This window comes from Oncorhynchus mykiss, chromosome 10, assembly GCF_057628025.1.
Source record: "Oncorhynchus mykiss isolate SJ-2025 chromosome 10, ASM5762802v1, whole genome shotgun sequence".
Classification (NCBI taxonomy): Eukaryota; Metazoa; Chordata; class Actinopteri; order Salmoniformes; family Salmonidae; genus Oncorhynchus; species Oncorhynchus mykiss.
The window spans coordinates 46,199,597-46,216,287 of NC_143031.1; the positions used below are offsets into that span (position 1 = coordinate 46,199,597).

At 45.8% G+C, this 16,691-nt stretch overlaps 2 protein-coding genes across 8 annotated transcripts in view; one reads left to right on the forward strand and one right to left on the reverse strand.

The window, feature by feature from the left end:
- The window catches only part of LOC110533121 (ryanodine receptor 1), a 74,872-nt gene extending 67,008 nt beyond the window's left edge, over positions 1–7,864 (forward strand). For all 6 annotated transcript variants that reach the window (XM_090186831.1, XM_036990457.2, XM_090186833.1 and 3 more), the window contains 15 exons: positions 24–130; positions 294–459; positions 592–678; positions 2,428–2,715; positions 4,669–4,799; positions 4,914–4,956; positions 5,053–5,186; positions 5,345–5,405; positions 5,538–5,684; positions 5,772–5,906; positions 6,033–6,189; positions 6,326–6,390; positions 6,527–6,627; positions 6,716–6,767; positions 6,892–7,864. In XM_090186831.1, the coding sequence (XP_090042957.1) occupies positions 24–130; positions 294–459; positions 592–678; positions 2,428–2,715; positions 4,669–4,799; positions 4,914–4,956; positions 5,053–5,186; positions 5,345–5,405; positions 5,538–5,684; positions 5,772–5,906; positions 6,033–6,189; positions 6,326–6,390; positions 6,527–6,627; positions 6,716–6,767; positions 6,892–6,987 (1,770 nt within the window). In that variant the 3' untranslated portion in view covers positions 6,988–7,864. The remainder of the gene's footprint in view (positions 1–23; positions 131–293; positions 460–591; positions 679–2,427; positions 2,716–4,668; positions 4,800–4,913; positions 4,957–5,052; positions 5,187–5,344; positions 5,406–5,537; positions 5,685–5,771; positions 5,907–6,032; positions 6,190–6,325; positions 6,391–6,526; positions 6,628–6,715; positions 6,768–6,891) is intronic.
- LOC110534055 (tyrosine-protein kinase receptor UFO) lies at positions 7,815–16,312 on the reverse strand. Of its 2 annotated transcripts, none has more exons than XM_036990465.2 (18): positions 15,696–16,312; positions 15,135–15,342; positions 14,930–15,030; positions 14,666–14,848; positions 14,446–14,526; positions 14,037–14,348; positions 12,294–12,433; positions 12,044–12,188; positions 11,754–11,883; positions 11,549–11,643; positions 10,843–10,938; positions 10,619–10,696; positions 10,426–10,518; positions 10,169–10,290; positions 9,901–10,010; positions 9,040–9,199; positions 8,756–8,892; positions 7,815–8,644 (listed from the first exon to the last, which is right to left on the reverse strand). In XM_036990465.2, exons 1-18 carry the CDS (start codon positions 15,772–15,774, stop codon positions 8,179–8,181), a joined length of 2,736 nt encoding a protein of 911 aa, XP_036846360.2. In that variant the 5' UTR covers positions 15,775–16,312; the 3' UTR covers positions 7,815–8,178. The 2 variants fall into 2 exon arrangements, with proteins under 2 accessions (XP_036846360.2, XP_090042962.1); XM_090186836.1 differs by having other exon boundaries at positions 15,135–15,292; positions 15,696–16,147.
- Positions 16,313–16,691: the final 379 nt, after the last annotated feature.

The following is a 16,691-nucleotide window of genomic DNA, read 5'->3' on the forward strand; positions in this document are numbered from 1 at the left end:
TTAGCTTTTCTTGTGGTTTGCAGCAACCAGAGGAGGGTGCTGCTGCAGCTGCTGATGGCCAAGCTGCTGAACCTGCTCCTGCTCCTGCTCCTGCCATAGAGGAGCCCCCTCCAGAGCCTGAGAAGGCAGAGTGAGTACCTCAGGCCATCTTCCTTCATGTACAGTAGATAAACCTGTCCTGCCTCCCTACACTCTCCCATCCCCCTTTATTAACCAATACTGTACATGCGTTCATCTTTTGGTGTTTGTTGGAACGTGCTATAAACCAAACACCCCATTTACTTAATTTTCAGCACCGAAAATGGAGAGAAGGCTGAGAAAGAAGCTGAGACCAAAGAGGAGGAGAAACAGGAGGAACCGAAGGAAAAGAAGGCCAAGGATAAGAAAACTAAGAAACAACACAGGGAGCAAGGGTTCCAACTCTGGACTGAGCTGGACATCCAAAGAAACAAATTCTTGGTTAGACATGGCAATTCAATAATTGCTTTCCTCTAATAGTTTTTGTGACTTGCTGATGTGGCAATTTGGATACTGTCAATTCCTCTGTACCACCTGCGGTTTAATACAACGTTTTGTCTCTTTCTTTCCCAGAACTACCTCTCTCGGAATTTTTACAATCTGCGTTTTCTGGCACTGTTCATTGCATTTGCTCTAAACTTCATTCTACTCTTCTACAAGGTGAACAAATTCTTACAGGTTATATATAAAAAATAGCTGTCACTTGAAATACACAATATATGCAAAAGTATGTGGACACCCCTTGAGAAATTTCCATTCCTGCTATAGCTACCCCGGTCAACTATAAGTGCTGTTATTGTGAAGTGGAAACATGGTACAGTAGGCTACACAAGCCTACCATTTGATTTGAAGCTCACAGTGGGACCACCGAGTGCTGAAGTGCGTAGAGTGTAAAAATCTGTCCTCTTCAGTCGTAACACCCACTAACGAGTTCCAAACTGCCTCTGGAAGCAACGTCAGCACAAGAACTGTTCATCGGGAGCTTCATGAAATGGTTTTCCATGGCCGGGCAGCCGCACACAAGCCTAAGATCACCATGCGCAATGCCAAGCTGGAGTGGTGTAAAGCTGGCCACCATTGGACTCTGGAGCAGTGGAAACGTGTTCCCTGGAGTGATGAATCACGCTTCACCATCTGGAAGTCCGACGGACGAATCAGGGTTTGGCGGATGCCAGGAGAACGCTACCTGCCTCAATACATAGTGTCAACTGTGAAGTTTTATGGAGGAGGAATAATGGTCTGGGGCTGTTTTTCATGGTTCAGGTCACTTAGCTCCAGTGAAGTTAAATCTTTACGCTACAGCATACAATGTCATTCTAGACGATTCTGTGCTTCCAACTTTGTGGCAGCAGTTTGGGGAAGGCCTTTTCCAGTTTCAGCATGACAATGCCCCCGTGCACAAAGCGAGGTCCGTACATAAATGGTTTGTGGAGATTGGTGTGGAAGAACTTGACTGGCCTGCACAGAACCCTGACCTCAACCCCATCGAACACCTTTGGGATGAATTGGAACGCCGACTGCGAGCCAGTCCTAATCGCCCAACATCCGTGCCTGACCTCAACCCCATCGAACACCTTTGGGATGAATTGGAACGCCGACTGCGAGCCAGTCCTAATCGCCCAACATCCGTGCCTGACCTCAACCCCATCGAACACCTTTGGGATGAATTGGAACGCCGACTGCAAGCCAGACCTAATCGCCCAACATCCGTGCCTGACCTCAACCCCACCAAACACCTTTGGGATGAATTGGAACGCCGACTGCGAGCCAGGCCTAATCGCCCAACATCCGTGCCTGACCTCAACCCCATCAAACACCTTTGGGATGAATTGGAACGCCGACTGCGAGCCAGTACTAATCGCCCAACATCCGTGCCTGACCTCAACCCCATCGAACACCTTTGGGATGAATTGGAACGCCGACTGCGAGCCAGTCCTAATCGCCCAACATCCGTGCCTGACCTCAACCCCATCGAACACCTTTGGGATGAATTGGAACGCCGACTGCGAGCCAGGCCTAATCGCCCAACAGTCCCCGGCCGCAGCAATGTTCCAACATCTAGTAGAGGCTGTTATAGCAGTAAAATGGAGAAAACCCCATATTAATGGCCATGATTTTGGAATGAGATGTTTGACGAGCAGGTGTCAACATACTTTTGGTCATGTAGTGTATCTGACCATCATTTGATTTGTTTTATGTGTGATACCCTCTCCAGGTGGGAAGTGACATGTGGTTGTATAGTGTTCTGACCTAAACATTACAGATAGCCAGGGTTTTAGATTTTTAAATTCAAAGAACTTCCAGAATTGACTGCCTTCAATTGGAATTGACCTCATCCCTGCATAACACGTCAAGTGTTAAATGTTCAAATGCATCTGTGTTGTGTCTCTGCCTGTGTCCATTGTTCAGGTGTCGGACAGCCCCCCTGGAGAAGGTGATGAGGTGGAGGGCTCTGGCATGTTTGAGGGCTCGGGGGTGGGGGCGCTGTTTGAGGGCAGTGGGCTGTTTGAGGGCTCAGCAGAAGAGATGGAGGGATCTGGTGGGGATGAAGGAGGAGACGAGGAGGAGGAGGAGGAGGGCCCAGTCTACTTCTTCTTGGAGGAGAGCACTGGCTACATGCAGCCCACCCTCACATTCCTGGCCGCCTTGCACACAGTCATCGCCTTCCTCTGCATCATCGGCTATAACTGTCTAAAGGTGAGGTTCATGCAATAGTAGATACTACTACTACCATACATACATACATATACTACTACTACAGTGGAGGCCGCTGAGTATCAAACATACCATTCCATTCACTCCATTCCAGCAATTATTATGAGCCATCCTCCCCTCATCAGCCTCTACCGTATTACTACTTCTACTACTACTACATACTAATCAAACCAAACTGTATTAGTCACATGCTCCGAATACAACAGGTGTAGTAGACCTTGCAGTAAAATGCTTACTTTACGAGCCCCTAACCAACAATGCAATTTAAAAAATACGGATAAAAATAAGAAATAAAAGTAACAAGTAATTAAAGAGCAACAGTAAAATAACAATAGCGAGACTATGTTCAGGGGGGTACCGGTACAGAGTCAATGTGCGGGGGCACCAGTTAGTTGAGGTAATATGTACATGTAGGTCAAGTTATTAAAGTGACTATGCATAGATGATAACAAGAGTAGCAGCGGTGTAAAAGAGGGGGAGAGATGGGGGAGGCAATAAAAATAGTCTGAGTAGCCATTTGATTAGACGTTCAGGAGTCTTATGGTTTGGAGGTAGAAGCTGTTTAGAAGCCTCTTGGACCTAGACTTGGCGCTCCGTTACCGCTTGACGTGTGGTAGCAGAGAAAACAGTCTATGACTAGGGTGGCAGATTGTTGTTGTCTACCCTTGCCACCTGGGGGCAGCCTGTCAGGAAGTCCAGGATCCAGTTGCAGAGGAAGGTGTTTAGTCCTAGGGTCCTTAGCTTATTGATGAGCTGTGTGGGCACTATGGTGTTGCACTCTGAGCTGTAGTCAATGAACAGCAATTGGCTGTCTCTTTTGTCCAGGTGGGAAAGGGCAGTGTGGGGTGCAATTGAGAATGCGTCATCTGTGGATCTGTTGAGGCGGTATGCGAATTGGAGTGGGTCTAGAGTTTCCGGGATGATGGTGTTGATGTGAGCCATGACCAGCCTTTCAAAGCACTACATGGCTATTGACGTGAGTGCTACGGGGTGGTAGTCATTTAGGCAGGTACCTTTGCGTTCTTGGGCACAGGGACTATGGTGGTCTGCTTGAAACATGTAGGCATTACAGACTTAGTCAGGGAGAGGTTGAAAATATTAGTGTAGACACTTGCCAGTTGGTCCGCGAGTGCTCTGAGTACACACCCTGATAATCCGTCTGGCCCCGCGGCCTTGTGAATGTTGACCTGTTCAAAGGAAAGTGTGATCACACATTCGTCTGGAACAGCTGGTGCTCTCCCGCATGCTTCAGTGTTGCTTGCCTCGAAACGAGCATAAAGGGCATTTAGCTCGTCTGGTAGGCTCGCGTCACTGGGCAGCTTGCGGCTGTTTCCCTTTGTAGTCCGTAATAGTTTGCTAGCTCTGCCACATCCGACAAGCGTCAGAGACGGTGTAGAAGGATTCAATCTTAGTCCTTTATTGACGCTATGCCTGTGTGATAGTCCATCTGAGGGCATAGCGGGAATTCTTATAAGCGTCTGAATTAGTGTCCCGCTCCTTGAAAGTGGCAGCTCTAGCCTTTAGCTCGGTGCGGATGTTGCCTGTAATCCATGGCATCTGGTTGGGATATGTACGTACGGTCACTGTGGGGACGACGTCGTCGATGCACTTATTGATGAAGCTGGTGACTGAGGTGGTATACTCCTCAATGCCATTGGATGAATCACAGAACATATTCTAATCCTGTAGTGTAGCATCCCCGTCATCTGACCGCTTCCGTATTGCGCGAGTCACACTACTACTACCACCAACTACTACTACTACTACTACTACTACATACTACTACTACACACTACTAATACATACTACTACAACTACAATAACAACAGACATCAAGTGTATCTTTGCCCCATAACAGTTTTCATCAAGAACACGAGTGATCTGTATCAGGACATAAACATCTGAATGACAACAGACAATGTGCGTTCCTCTCAGATCCCTCTGGTGATCTTTAAGAGGGAGAAGGAGCTGGCCAGGAAGCTGGAGTTTGATGGTCTTTACATCACAGAGCAGCCTGAGGATGATGACATCAAAGGCCAATGGGACAGACTGGTCCTCAACACACCGTAAGCAAGCTCCTAGAAGGCCACCTCTACCAATAATATTATATCATCTCCTTTCAGAAAGTGTGAGGAATTACAGCTTAAATGATGCACATCTTTCCACATTTCTATTCACAGTTCTTTCCCAAACAACTACTGGGACAAGTTTGTGAAGCGAAAGGTAAGACGCTTTTTGGTCTTGGAGGCTCTGAAGGGATGAAGTTGGTTAAGTTGGTCTCTGGATGGAATGGCCCATGTTGTATGTCTGTGTGGCCAGGTCCTGGATAAGTATGGAGACATTTACGGCAGAGAGAGGATCGCAGAGCTCTTAGGCATGGATCTAGCCTCGCTGGACGTCAGTCAACAAACTGATAAGAAGCCGGAGGAACCAGACAATTCCACGTTGGCCTGGTATTAACCAATGCTGTTATTGCACACTTCTCTAATCTTGATAGGGGAGCTTTTCATGGGGTTTTTGAGCCACTTAAATGAACGGTATATTGTTAACCCTACTTGCTACATAAATACTAGAACATTTTGTCATTGAAATCCAATCCTATACTTTTCAGGTGTACATCTATTGACTTTAAGTACCAGATCTGGAAATGTGGAGTTGTGTTCACAGACGGGGTAAGAGGGATCAAAGATGAATAGTATTTTCTATATTTGTGCCGTAGATGTATTGGTTATAAACAATTGTTCATTTTCATACTGTAGGTTGAAGACAAGCTTTATATGACTATTTCAATCTCTTCCCCCCAGACTTTTCTCTATCTGTGTTGGTACACGATCATGTCCTTGCTTGGACATTATAACAACTTCTTCTATGCCTGTCACTTGCTGGACATAGCCATCGGTGTGAAGGATCTGCGTACTATCCTGTCCTCTGTCACCCACAATGGGAAACAGGTAGGGAGCTGAACAGTAACACCCTTCCAGCCTCCGTTTGTCAGTGAATGTGCTGCTGATACGACTCATTCCCTGTCTCCCTCCTAGCTCATGATGACATTGGGCTTGTTGGCAGTGGTGGTGTATCTCTACACTGTAGTGGCCTTTATCTTCTTCCGCAAGTTTTACAACAAGAGTGAAGATGAGGATGAGCCGGATATGAAATGTGACGACATGATGACTGTGAGTCGGTGCTATGTTTCCTGCCAGCTCTATGCTGTACCATATACTCTATAGCCGTACAGTATGTTTGAGTTGACTTACTACTTCTCTGTATTCAATGTGCTCTCTTCCCTCCACTTGTGTCAGTGCTACCTCTTCCACATGTACGTGGGAGTGCGTGCTGGCGGTGGCATAGGGGACGAGATCGAGGACCCGGCGGGAGACGTGTACGAGCTCTACCGGGTGGTCTTTGACATCACCTTCTTCTTCTTTGTCATTGTCATCCTGTTGGCCATCATTCAGGGTAAGGCACCGTCCCTCTTATGCATTCCAAAACACTACTCCACCACTGTACAGTACCTCAAGCTAATGGCAATCTCGGATAGCTAGTCATAATGTCATTCGACTGTAAGGGATGTGAGTTTGTGTGTTTCCTACAGGTCTGATCATTGACGCCTTCGGAGAGCTCCGAGACCAACAAGAGCAGGTTAAGGAAGACATGGAGGTACAGATCTTTTTTTTTATCTAAAATGTTATTGTATCTTTGGCGTTCATCAGTTTTAGGTGAGTTTAAGTCAGTCACATAGTTGGGCACATACCACCATCTTGCCTATTGTTTCTGTTTATTTGATTCTTGTAAGACCAAGTGCTTCATCTGTGGAATTGGAAGCGACTACTTTGATACGACGCCGCACGGCTTCGAGACCCACACCCTGGAGGAACACAACTTGGCCAACTACATGTACGTGTTCTCCCTGTAATCAGTCAACAGTGTGTGTCCATGACCATCTGCCATCACGCTGACCTGCCGGTCTGTCTGTCCTCTGCAGGTTCTTCTTAATGTACCTCATCAACAAAGATGAGACGGAGCACACTGGCCAGGTGAGTCTGTCAGTCAGTCTTTGTGTTCGTGGCACCAAATGCCTCCCATTTTGTAGCCATTAATTTCAATTGGCTGTCTCTTCTTTTCTCCCTCTGTCCTGGTTCCTCCTCTCCTCTGTTCCAGGAGTCATATGTGTGGAAGATGTACCAGGAGCGAGCGTGGGACTTCTTCCCTGCTGGGGACTGTTTCAGGAAGCAATATGAGGATCAGCTTGCATAACCATACTACTACAATTAGTAGGTTTAATAACATAGTAAACCATACTGAAATAGCTGCACAATACTGTATGGAAGAGAGTTGGACCCAAACACATGAAAACTAAATAACTGCATTTAGAAGTGTTTGTAGCAATGTCAAGTTGAAACATTCAGTGACAGTAATTCTTGAAATGTCATTGTGCGCGTGAATGTGGGAAAATACTCCCATTTGCCAACACCCACAAATATTCTCAATAATTAAGTGCATTATGCATGTCAATTTTGTAAAACTTCAGTGCCTCAATTATTGGAACAAACTTTATTAGTCGTATACTCCAGCAGCATCTTGATACTGTACCAAAACTGTCATGTTTGGTATAGTACTTTGATATCTCCTCCTAATCATAAAGCAAGAGATACCGGTACCAGATATACTGTAAACACAACTGGAGTATAGTTGATGGTACTTTATCCTTCCAAGCTATTTACACAACAGTCTCTTAGATAATATTGTACCAGCCCACTGGGAAAGCGCTATAACCACTACATACAGTACAGTATTGACTTTAAATGCTCTTCAACTGCTGCTTTTCAACTGACAAGGTTTTTCCCTGAAATGTTCTTTGTATCTGTTTTAATTATGACTATTTCTCTCAACAGAACTGATGATGGTTACTGTGTTGTTGACGTAGGAACTAGGGTTTGTGTATTTATTTGTTTTTAATTTATTGAATGTATTTTAAGCCTGGCTAGTCTGAATGCCATGAATGCATTATTGTATCCAGTACATTGTTTAGTTTGAGGGAACTCGCTACTTTGTTTTTCTTAAAACAAACAAAAAAATACTGGTTTATTAATGGGTTTGTTCATTGGTTTATTAAATAAAAGGCTTTGATGCACTTACAGTTTGATGCAGTTTCCTTTCAGTGAAGGGTTATACCAATTTATTACACAGTCCGTGCCAACGGATTAGTTGATTTGGTTTCTTAATATTCATATTGGGAAGATAAATATTTATCTAGCATGTGATTTGGTGGCTCCACATGAGTGACAATTGACTACAGTGTATACAGTATGTACACAACTGTTGAACCGTCCGTAACACAACCAATCCTTGATTTGTTCATTTGACTACCGTATTGTGGTGAACTTGTCTACTTTCTTCAGTATTTCTTCACAACTACTGGAAGTCCCTCTGTGAGCCTTTTAAACCTCACTTCCTGAAGACCCTCCGGTCCCATCCTTCTCCTTCCCTGTTGTCCTGCCCGTCCAGCAATAGAGAGGCGGTGGGGGAGGAGGAGCAGGAGGCCTGGAGCTGCAGGGTGGGGCTTGACGAGGAGGCCATCCAGCTCAGGCTGTCAATAGAGTCATTGAGATAGGGCTGGGCCTCGCGCTGAGGGCAGAGTACATAGCGATCAGCATGATGATGATGCACCTGGACGGTTTCCAGAGGGCCCATGTTCTTCTGGTAGGACGGGTGAGGCAGTCCAAAAGGCTCCCAGCCCCCCACGGCCCCCGACAGAGAGCCTGAGGGCTCCTCCATGTTGACGTAGAGCAGGTCATCAGCCTCCTCCTGCTCGGGCATCTCCTCCAGGGCTTTCTCCAGGTCACAGCGCAGGGAGGGGAACCCCGGGCGGTCCTTAGGACTCAGTAGCCAGCAGGAGAACATCAGGGAGTAGCTACAGTATAGAGGACATACAAAATTACCCAAAATCCAGATACTCCAGGAAAGGTACATTGGTTGCCTCTACTATACACCACTAAATACAGATCCAGAAACAGGCACTCACATGGTGTCCAGGCAGCTAGGGGGCTGTTTGAGGCGGTTGCCCTGTCTAAGGTAATCGTAGATCTCACTGTTTTCCACTCCAGGGTAGGGCGTCTGTCCCCGAGTGGCTATCTCCCACATAGTCACTCCAAACGACCACTTCGAGAGAGGGAAATAAGCACCGTCACAAAAATAATGTACTTGTGTTTACCCTTTGTTATGAATTCTTCTGCAGGATGTTAAAACACAAATACAGTAGGAGACATGGGTCACATAATGTAGCTGGACAAAGTTTGGATAGCTCACCACGTCACTCTTGGTGGTGTACACTCGGTCTGCCAGGCTCTCGATGGCAATCCATTTTACTGGCATCTTTGAAATGCGTCCTTGTCTATAGTAGTCTCCATTATAGATCTTCTTAGATAGGCCAAAATCAGCCACACACACAGTCATATTCTCGTTCAGCCTGCAGGACAGATATATACTGAGTGTACAAAACATTAAGGACACCTGCTCTTTCCGTGAAAGACTGACCAGGTGAATCCAGGTGAAAGCGATGATCCCTTATTCTTGTTAAATCTACTTCAATCAGTGTAGATGATTTAAGCCTTGAGGCAAATGAGACAATGGATTGTGTATGTGTGCCATTGAGGGTGAATGGGCAAAACGAAAGATTGAAGTGCCTTTGAATGGGGTATGGTAGTAGGTGCCAGTTGCACCGGCTTGTGTCAAGAACTGCAACGCTGCTGGGTTTTTCACACTCAACAGCTTCCCGTGTGTATCAAGAATGGTCCACCACCCAAAGTACATCCAGCCATCTTCACACAATTGTGGGAAGTATTAGACTCAACATGAGCCAGCATCCCTGTGGAACGCTTTCGACACCTTGTAGAGTCCATGCCCCGAAGAATTTAGGCTGTTCTGAGGGCAAAAGAGGGTGGGTAGAACTCAATATTAAGAAGGTGTTCTTCATGTTTTGTACACTCCGTGTGTGTGCAGATGAGCACACACAACGTAATAGCAGCGTAAAACAGTACTGTTACTTGTATCACTCAACATGCTCAACTTGCGTCACAATCATTCTCTCAGACCATCACAGAAAAACATTGAGGAGTATGTGGGAGAAACAGGAGGACACGGACAGAACAGAGAGGCGAGAATCCCCACATGCAGTTTCGCGCTGCCAGGTCTCTATGGATGAACCTCTTGTCGCTCAGGTATTCCATTCCCCGTGCGATGTCTGTCATGAACTTCACCAACATCTGAGACGGCAGGGACTGATGAATGGAGACAGAGACGATAAGATACAGACAGGGGGTGCTATACAGCAGCACAAATGGAACACGCATTGAAAGGAGAAAAGAGCACAACGCTACAATTTTTATTTGCGTAACAAAAAACCTTTCCGATCTGCGTGGGAGGGAAGGGAACTGACCAAAGGACTGTCCCCGAGTCGAGAGTAGAGCAGGAAACTGTGCAGGTCCCCGTGTTTCATACAAGGCAGGATGACGACAGGGGATGGGTAGCCTCCCCTCTCTACCGTCTGCAGACACACTCCTACAGGGAGGATTGGGGAAACAACAGAATGAATCGAGTCAGGCCTACTTGGTGACGGACACTTGGGAGACAAAAACGGCCGCGTGTTAATCGTCGCTCGATAAGTGACAAAAGAAAATCAGCCCAGTCTCTCACCGAGGAGTCTCATGACGTTGGGGTGGTCAAACTCCTTCATACAAGCAGCCTCCCTGAGGAAGTCCTCCATCTCGGTGCGAGTGCAGATGGAAACTACGAGAGGGAGAAGGAGAGGGTGGCTGAGGTCAAACTGACACATACTGCACCATGGGAGACGCACAATGGGGACATCCGACACTGTCCGATCACTCACTCTTCATGGTCTTCACAGCCACTTTGAGGACAGTCTCTTCATGCACCAGAAGCCCTTCCATGACGGAGCCAAACTCCCCTGCAGATCAAGACATGGACGCTCTGTTAGTCCGGTGGGTTGGTGTAGCTGGGGATCTAAGCCTCTTCAGGCCCTAGGATGTAGTCGTTCATGACTGACTAGGTGACAGCACATAGCGTATGACGAAGGCTTCAGCCGGAGCTCACCCTCGCCGAGGGTCTTGCCCAGGGTCAGCTTGTGTCGGTCCACCATCACATCCTGCAACTTGTGCTTCAGCTCGTCACTGATCACCAGGCTGTTCACTGCGGACAGGGTTAATACTCTCTCTTACACAGAAACAGGGATTCTTAAAGCATGAAGTATTGGAAAAATAACTTGAGCGTTAATCCTCTCCCACTGCCCTTTAAACAAATGAGAGATTCCGTTTTGAAGAACAATGCAGAATATGAGTCCATTATTGTGAAACTGTTCTAGGCTTACAGTCTATGTTTTCTCTTCCTGTTTTGTCTTTTCACAACGATGTGTGTCGAAACAAAATGCTCTGGCAACAAAACACATCCCAAAACTATGATTTAGAACATTTCCCATTTGTCCTGAAATAAATATAATTCAATATTTGTCCCCTAAGAATAATAGCAGCGTGACTCTGCAAAGATTTGAACTCCATTCTCAAACTAATTTCTCTGTGTTCTCCAGCGGATTGTGTTGTTAACAGCCAGATCCTGACACCACTCTGCCCCCCCCCCCCCCCCCCCCACCACCACCACATCTGGCACAGAACAACATTGAGCAAACGGATGAAATCTGATCTTCAACATCTGTTCCTGAACTCCCACACTTCATGACACACCGCTTGGTTCCAAGGCGTTTACCGGTGACTGTTCCTCTTACGTCACTGGCATGACAACTCACGTGTGGCCTCATTCGACTGGTGATTGTAGGTGCGTCGGGCGCTGTATCTTACGACGAAGTCCCCACCGCCGTTTCTCATAGGGTCAAATGTTTTCCTGTCGCGCAACACACAAACACACAGGTGTTTTTAATTGATCATCGAACAGTAATGACGACAACAAAATAATGGAACAAAGGGGATACAGGGAGACCCATAGGTACATACCCAAAGCATGTCTCTCTTTGACGCAATATGATTGCATACACCACGATGAACCCTATCAAGGCCAGACCGACAGCAATACCCATGATCACATACCACCAATGCCAGGAAAATGCCTGATGTGGGGAGAGATCTAAAAAGGCAGGAAAGAGAGGTATGTCAACTATTACACAGACACTAGAATATGCTACCTGATGAATCAACTTGAACATTTGGAATCTCCTGCCGTTTTCTCCTCTCCTTTGCCCCATCCCAACCATCCTACTGTCTCCCTCTGTTCTGTCCAGACTCACCAGGCTGTTTCTGTTTGAGGGTTTGGACAGGGCTCCAGGGGCCACACCCTGCCACAGTACAGGCACTCACACTCAGGGACACACTGTCCAGGAGGCTGGAGAGCGGGATAGCTAGCTCAGAGGACTGAACTGACTCCATAACAGCCTGAAGCAGGAAAACAAAACAACAGCAAAGATACCCATTACACTCAGAGAGAGAGAGAGAGAGTCTACAATATATGTTTACTTTGACAACAGTAACATGGGTTACCTTGGACTTGTTAGGGGTTCTGTACTCCACTCTGTACCCTAGTATGTGGCCATTCAGTCTGCCTGGTGGCTTGGTCCAGCTGACAATAACCTCTGTTCCATTAAACAGTCCACTCACATTGTCTGGTGCTGCCTCTGGTACTGTCAGATCCATGCCAAAAAATGAATAATGTTTACAACATATCAAATGACCTGTAAAACACACTACCAGACTCACGCTGTTAAAAACCAGTGTGCAAAGTTCCGTGCGTAAAATGTTATCTTATTAAGAGGACAATGTAAATAAAGGCATTTTTGTCACATTGTGAGTCTTAGCGTGGGCTGCGGCTGGGGCCTGTACTGGACCCTGCCTGGTGATGTCATCGGTGAGTGTTCCACTGCTGATCGTTTCCATATGTGGCTCCACCCCGGCCAACAAAAACACAAGCACCTTCCCCTCTCCCTCCATCTACCCGGCTCTTTCTCTCTCTCGCTCACTCCCTCAGCCCGCGGCCCTCTCACTCCCCTCTACCTCTGACCCAGGAGCAGTGGAGAGAGATGTAGATGGGAGGGATAAGATATTTTTACTTTGTGGGGAGGTCGGGAATATAGTTCGCTCGCACACACACACACACACACCTTACAGGTCTGTGCCACGTCATGCGCGCATGTTATTTTCAGATTAATAGGACAGACAAAAGCAAAAACTCTAAATGGTTTAGTTACGCTAAACACTAGGAGTCATGAGTTATCTACTGCATGCAACAACAACAAAAAGTGTTTGAAATGAATTAATTTGACAGTGACGGTCAGCATCGTTTAGCTAATGGAATCAAATGAATCCAAACATGCATTCTCCCAGCACAAGAAGGGTGTTTTCTTTTAAGCCTGACATCTGGTAACCGATTTGATAGAATGGAACATTCTTTAGTGGTCAGTTGATGGTGTGTTGATGTGCACTACACCACTGTGAAATTGGCTGTTTCCCCCTTTCCCCTTCTCTCCGAAAGTCTCTCTTTCTATTTCCCTTCTACACAAACATGTCTACATTACAGACTGCGGAAAGCATGAGTTGGCATGGAAAAACCGCTTCTCCACCGGCCATAATTCAAACACACTGCGGCATTATATGGACACAGCAGGATTGAGCCACCTCTGCCAAACCATGAATAGAGAATGCTTAATCTGTTTCCCTCCTGCCCTCAGTACCTCCTCCTTCGCTCAAGCAACTTTCTCAATATAGAAGTTTATATTTTAAAACACTGAGGATGGAGAGAAGGGTGTTCTTACTGGCAAATGTGACTGTCTGTTGCCAGCTCAGAGGAATAGCACTGAAAATCTTGATTTCACGTCAGGTTCCATCCATCTGGCCCTTTTCAGATGAATATTTAGAATGAAAGACGCCAAACCCCTCTGCTTTTCAAAACCATAAACCTGTATCTCTTCTGTCTGTTTCATCAAAAACAATTGAGAATCCTTAACCAATTCCCAAACTTCTTTCCAGAACAATCTTTGACCCATAACCAGCCTAGCTTCACAGTCACTCAACTCTCGTTGTTCCCCCTGTAGGTCACTGACCTCTGCTACATAGGTATCGCACTTTAACATTAACTCATTGTACTGTAAGTCACTCAGGACGAAATCATCTGCTAGAATACCTAAGAGTTGTATATGTGAAAACATAACAAAATACATGATCAGTAATAGAATTGCTATAAACACACGCTGATGGGTGGCGGGTCGAGGACTGTGGCAAACAGCTTACCTCCTTCAGATGTGCGCAGTGTTACCCATGGTGTCCAGGGGGAAGCACCTTGACTGCTACGGCAAGCCACCCTCACGTCATAGGAGGAGTAGGGCTCCAGGTCTGGGATCAGGTGTCGGGCAGGTGGTACATTTACATTCTGATTGTGGACCAGGTGATTAAGCAATGCAGTGCGGTCAGGACCAGATGGAGCTGCCTGTATAGAGCACACAGAGACAGGATACACCCCTCCAAAGCCAGGCTCCCAGGAGATCAGCAGGGAAGAGATGGTAACCTCTACAGCCTGGACTTCATGTGCCTGGGAGGGAACCACTACGCCCAAGACAAGAGAGGTAGTCATGAATAAGGCCAAACAAATCAACATAATCATAAGTCGTTTACGTTGAACGACTTCCCTGTTGGTACGGACCTGTCACTGTTCCCGAGGCTGAGGTAGCCACACCTTTACTGTTGTGGGCTTCACAGGAGAAGCTGCTTGTCTGGTTGAGGCCTAACAACAGGGATGCAAAGAGGTGGTCAGTCAGACGGACAGAAAAGCAAATAGACAGTTACAGAATGCGGTTTCAATTTTAAGCCTGTATAATGTGCTGTTTGTAAGCAAAATGCAAAAGTAAGAGAGAAGTCTTTACCTGTGATGTTGCGAGTGGAGGGAGAGTGGGATACAGGGTCCTGGAGCGTGTTGAGTGGTCCTCCATTCTGCAGCCAGATGATCCTGACAGGTTCTGGAGGCCCATGGGCCATGCACTGCAGGCTGAGGCTAACATTAGCCACTACTGTCATGTCATGAGGCTCCACTGAGAAATGAGGGATTCCTGGAAAAGACGATGAACTGTGAGTAAGATACTGTCGAAAATAAAAAGACAGATTATTGAAGAGACAGAGAGAAACTCTACCTTCTAGCTGAATGACCCCTTCCTGAGACATCAAGTCCTTCCGCCCCACTGTTGCCATGCAACGGTATCTCCCAATGTCTGACAGTTTCACATGATCAATTCTGATGACAGACAAGACATATTACTGTCACTGAAAAAACGATAAGTCAGACCAAGAATGTGTGTCATAAACAGAGAGAGAGAGAGAGTCATAATTGAGAATGACCTGAGTTCACTGAGGGTCAGCCAACTTCCTTCAGTGACAGGCACTTGGACTTGATTGGTGTCTGCGTAATCCAGGGATTGACCGTCCCTAAACCACACCACATCCGGAGGTTCCTCTCCACCTCCATCTCCCTGGAGAGTACAGAGCACCTGCACCGGCTTACCCAGGGATGAGGTTACATTGGCTGGGCTCTTCACAAACTGAAACACTTGATTCAAAGGACACCCATTAATCTGAATGTTAAACTGACATTCAGTAAATATGGTCCCTAAATTAGATTAATGGATACCAAGTTCACTCGGGGAAGCATAAATTAAGTTTACCATTAAATATAGTGTCAAATTGTCTTGTCAATCAACTGTAATATTAGACTAACCCTATATACCTGCCTAAAACGTTCATAAGTAAGATAAACCGCAATGAAAGAAAAGAACATACGTTTTTCAAATAATACAATTTATGTTTTTCAAATGATAAAACATACGTTATGGTCATTTCTGAGAGGTCATTTATATTGCTAAAATGACAACATCATCTCTGGTATCATCAATGCTGACTCACCTGGCACAGGGACCACTGTACCTATTATACCCATCAACAGAAGAACAAATAACGGCAAACACCCTCTGCTGCCCTTCATCCTCGTTCAGGTTTGCTATTGAAGAACAAGATTGGTCTCTACTACGACTAAAAGTGTGCCTCAGACAGACATCTTTCCATCCTTCCAGGCAAGAAATGAAATTCTTCCTCGCACAGTATCCACGTTAGACTATTTCCTTAAGGTTTCAAACGCTTTCCAAAAAGTTATCCTTGAGAGTAGACTATGCCATTCATAGAAATTATTGAAAAAGTTTCTTCTTCCAGGAGTCGAATATACAATATAACCTACTACTGCTGGATATGATGTAGCCTATCCCCGAGACTGAATTTAGTTTAATAGGCAAATAGTCCGCGAGTATTAGGCATGTCTCTCACGATTGAATTACTCATAGGGAAAACTTTAGCTCTTGACTAGCTCAACTGGCCGCAAGATGGCGCTATTATTCCATTGCGAAATAATAGCGCCTTCCTGCGGCCGGTTGGGCTAGCTCTTGACATTTTCCCCCTCCATTACTCCCTCTTCTTCATTCACATTTCTGACTTTCATGCACACTCAACCGTTGAAGAAATAGTACATTGAGAATAGTACATACTTTTAAAGAATTTGTTCCGCCCCTAGCATACATTACATACTATGAAGAAATAGTTTTTCTATTTATCTGATGTTGGAAAGTATGCTGCGTTCGTAACCAAATGGGATGTGGGAATTTACCAGTTGGGAAGTCGTAAATACCAGTTGGAAACGCTGATTTGTTAATGGCAAACAAGCATTATGTCAATAAAATAAATATAATATGAGATGCAAATGTCCCTCCTGGGTAAATCCATTTCAATTCAATCACTTTTTGACAGCACCCCTTTTGATTTGAACAAAATCTTCCATACATATTTTGCCCATTTCTAAAAGTGCTCAGAAAGTGACTTTTTGGGCCTGAATGACAAAACATTCAATAAATA

Excerpts from the sequence above, each read along its gene's own strand:
- LOC110534055 (XM_036990465.2), bottom strand. The coding sequence starts at position 15,774 with ATGAAGGGCAGCAGAGGGTGTTTGCCGTTATTTGTTCTTCTGTTGATG. Across the intron at positions 15,343-15,695 it reads TACAGTGGTCCCTGTGCCAG|TGTTTCAGTTTGTGAAGAGC; the intron begins GTGAGTCAGCAT and ends CTTTGAATCAAG. Across the intron at positions 11,884-12,043 it reads CCTCAAACAGAAACAGCCTG|ATCTCTCCCCACATCAGGCA; the intron begins GTGAGTCTGGAC and ends CTGCCTTTTTAG.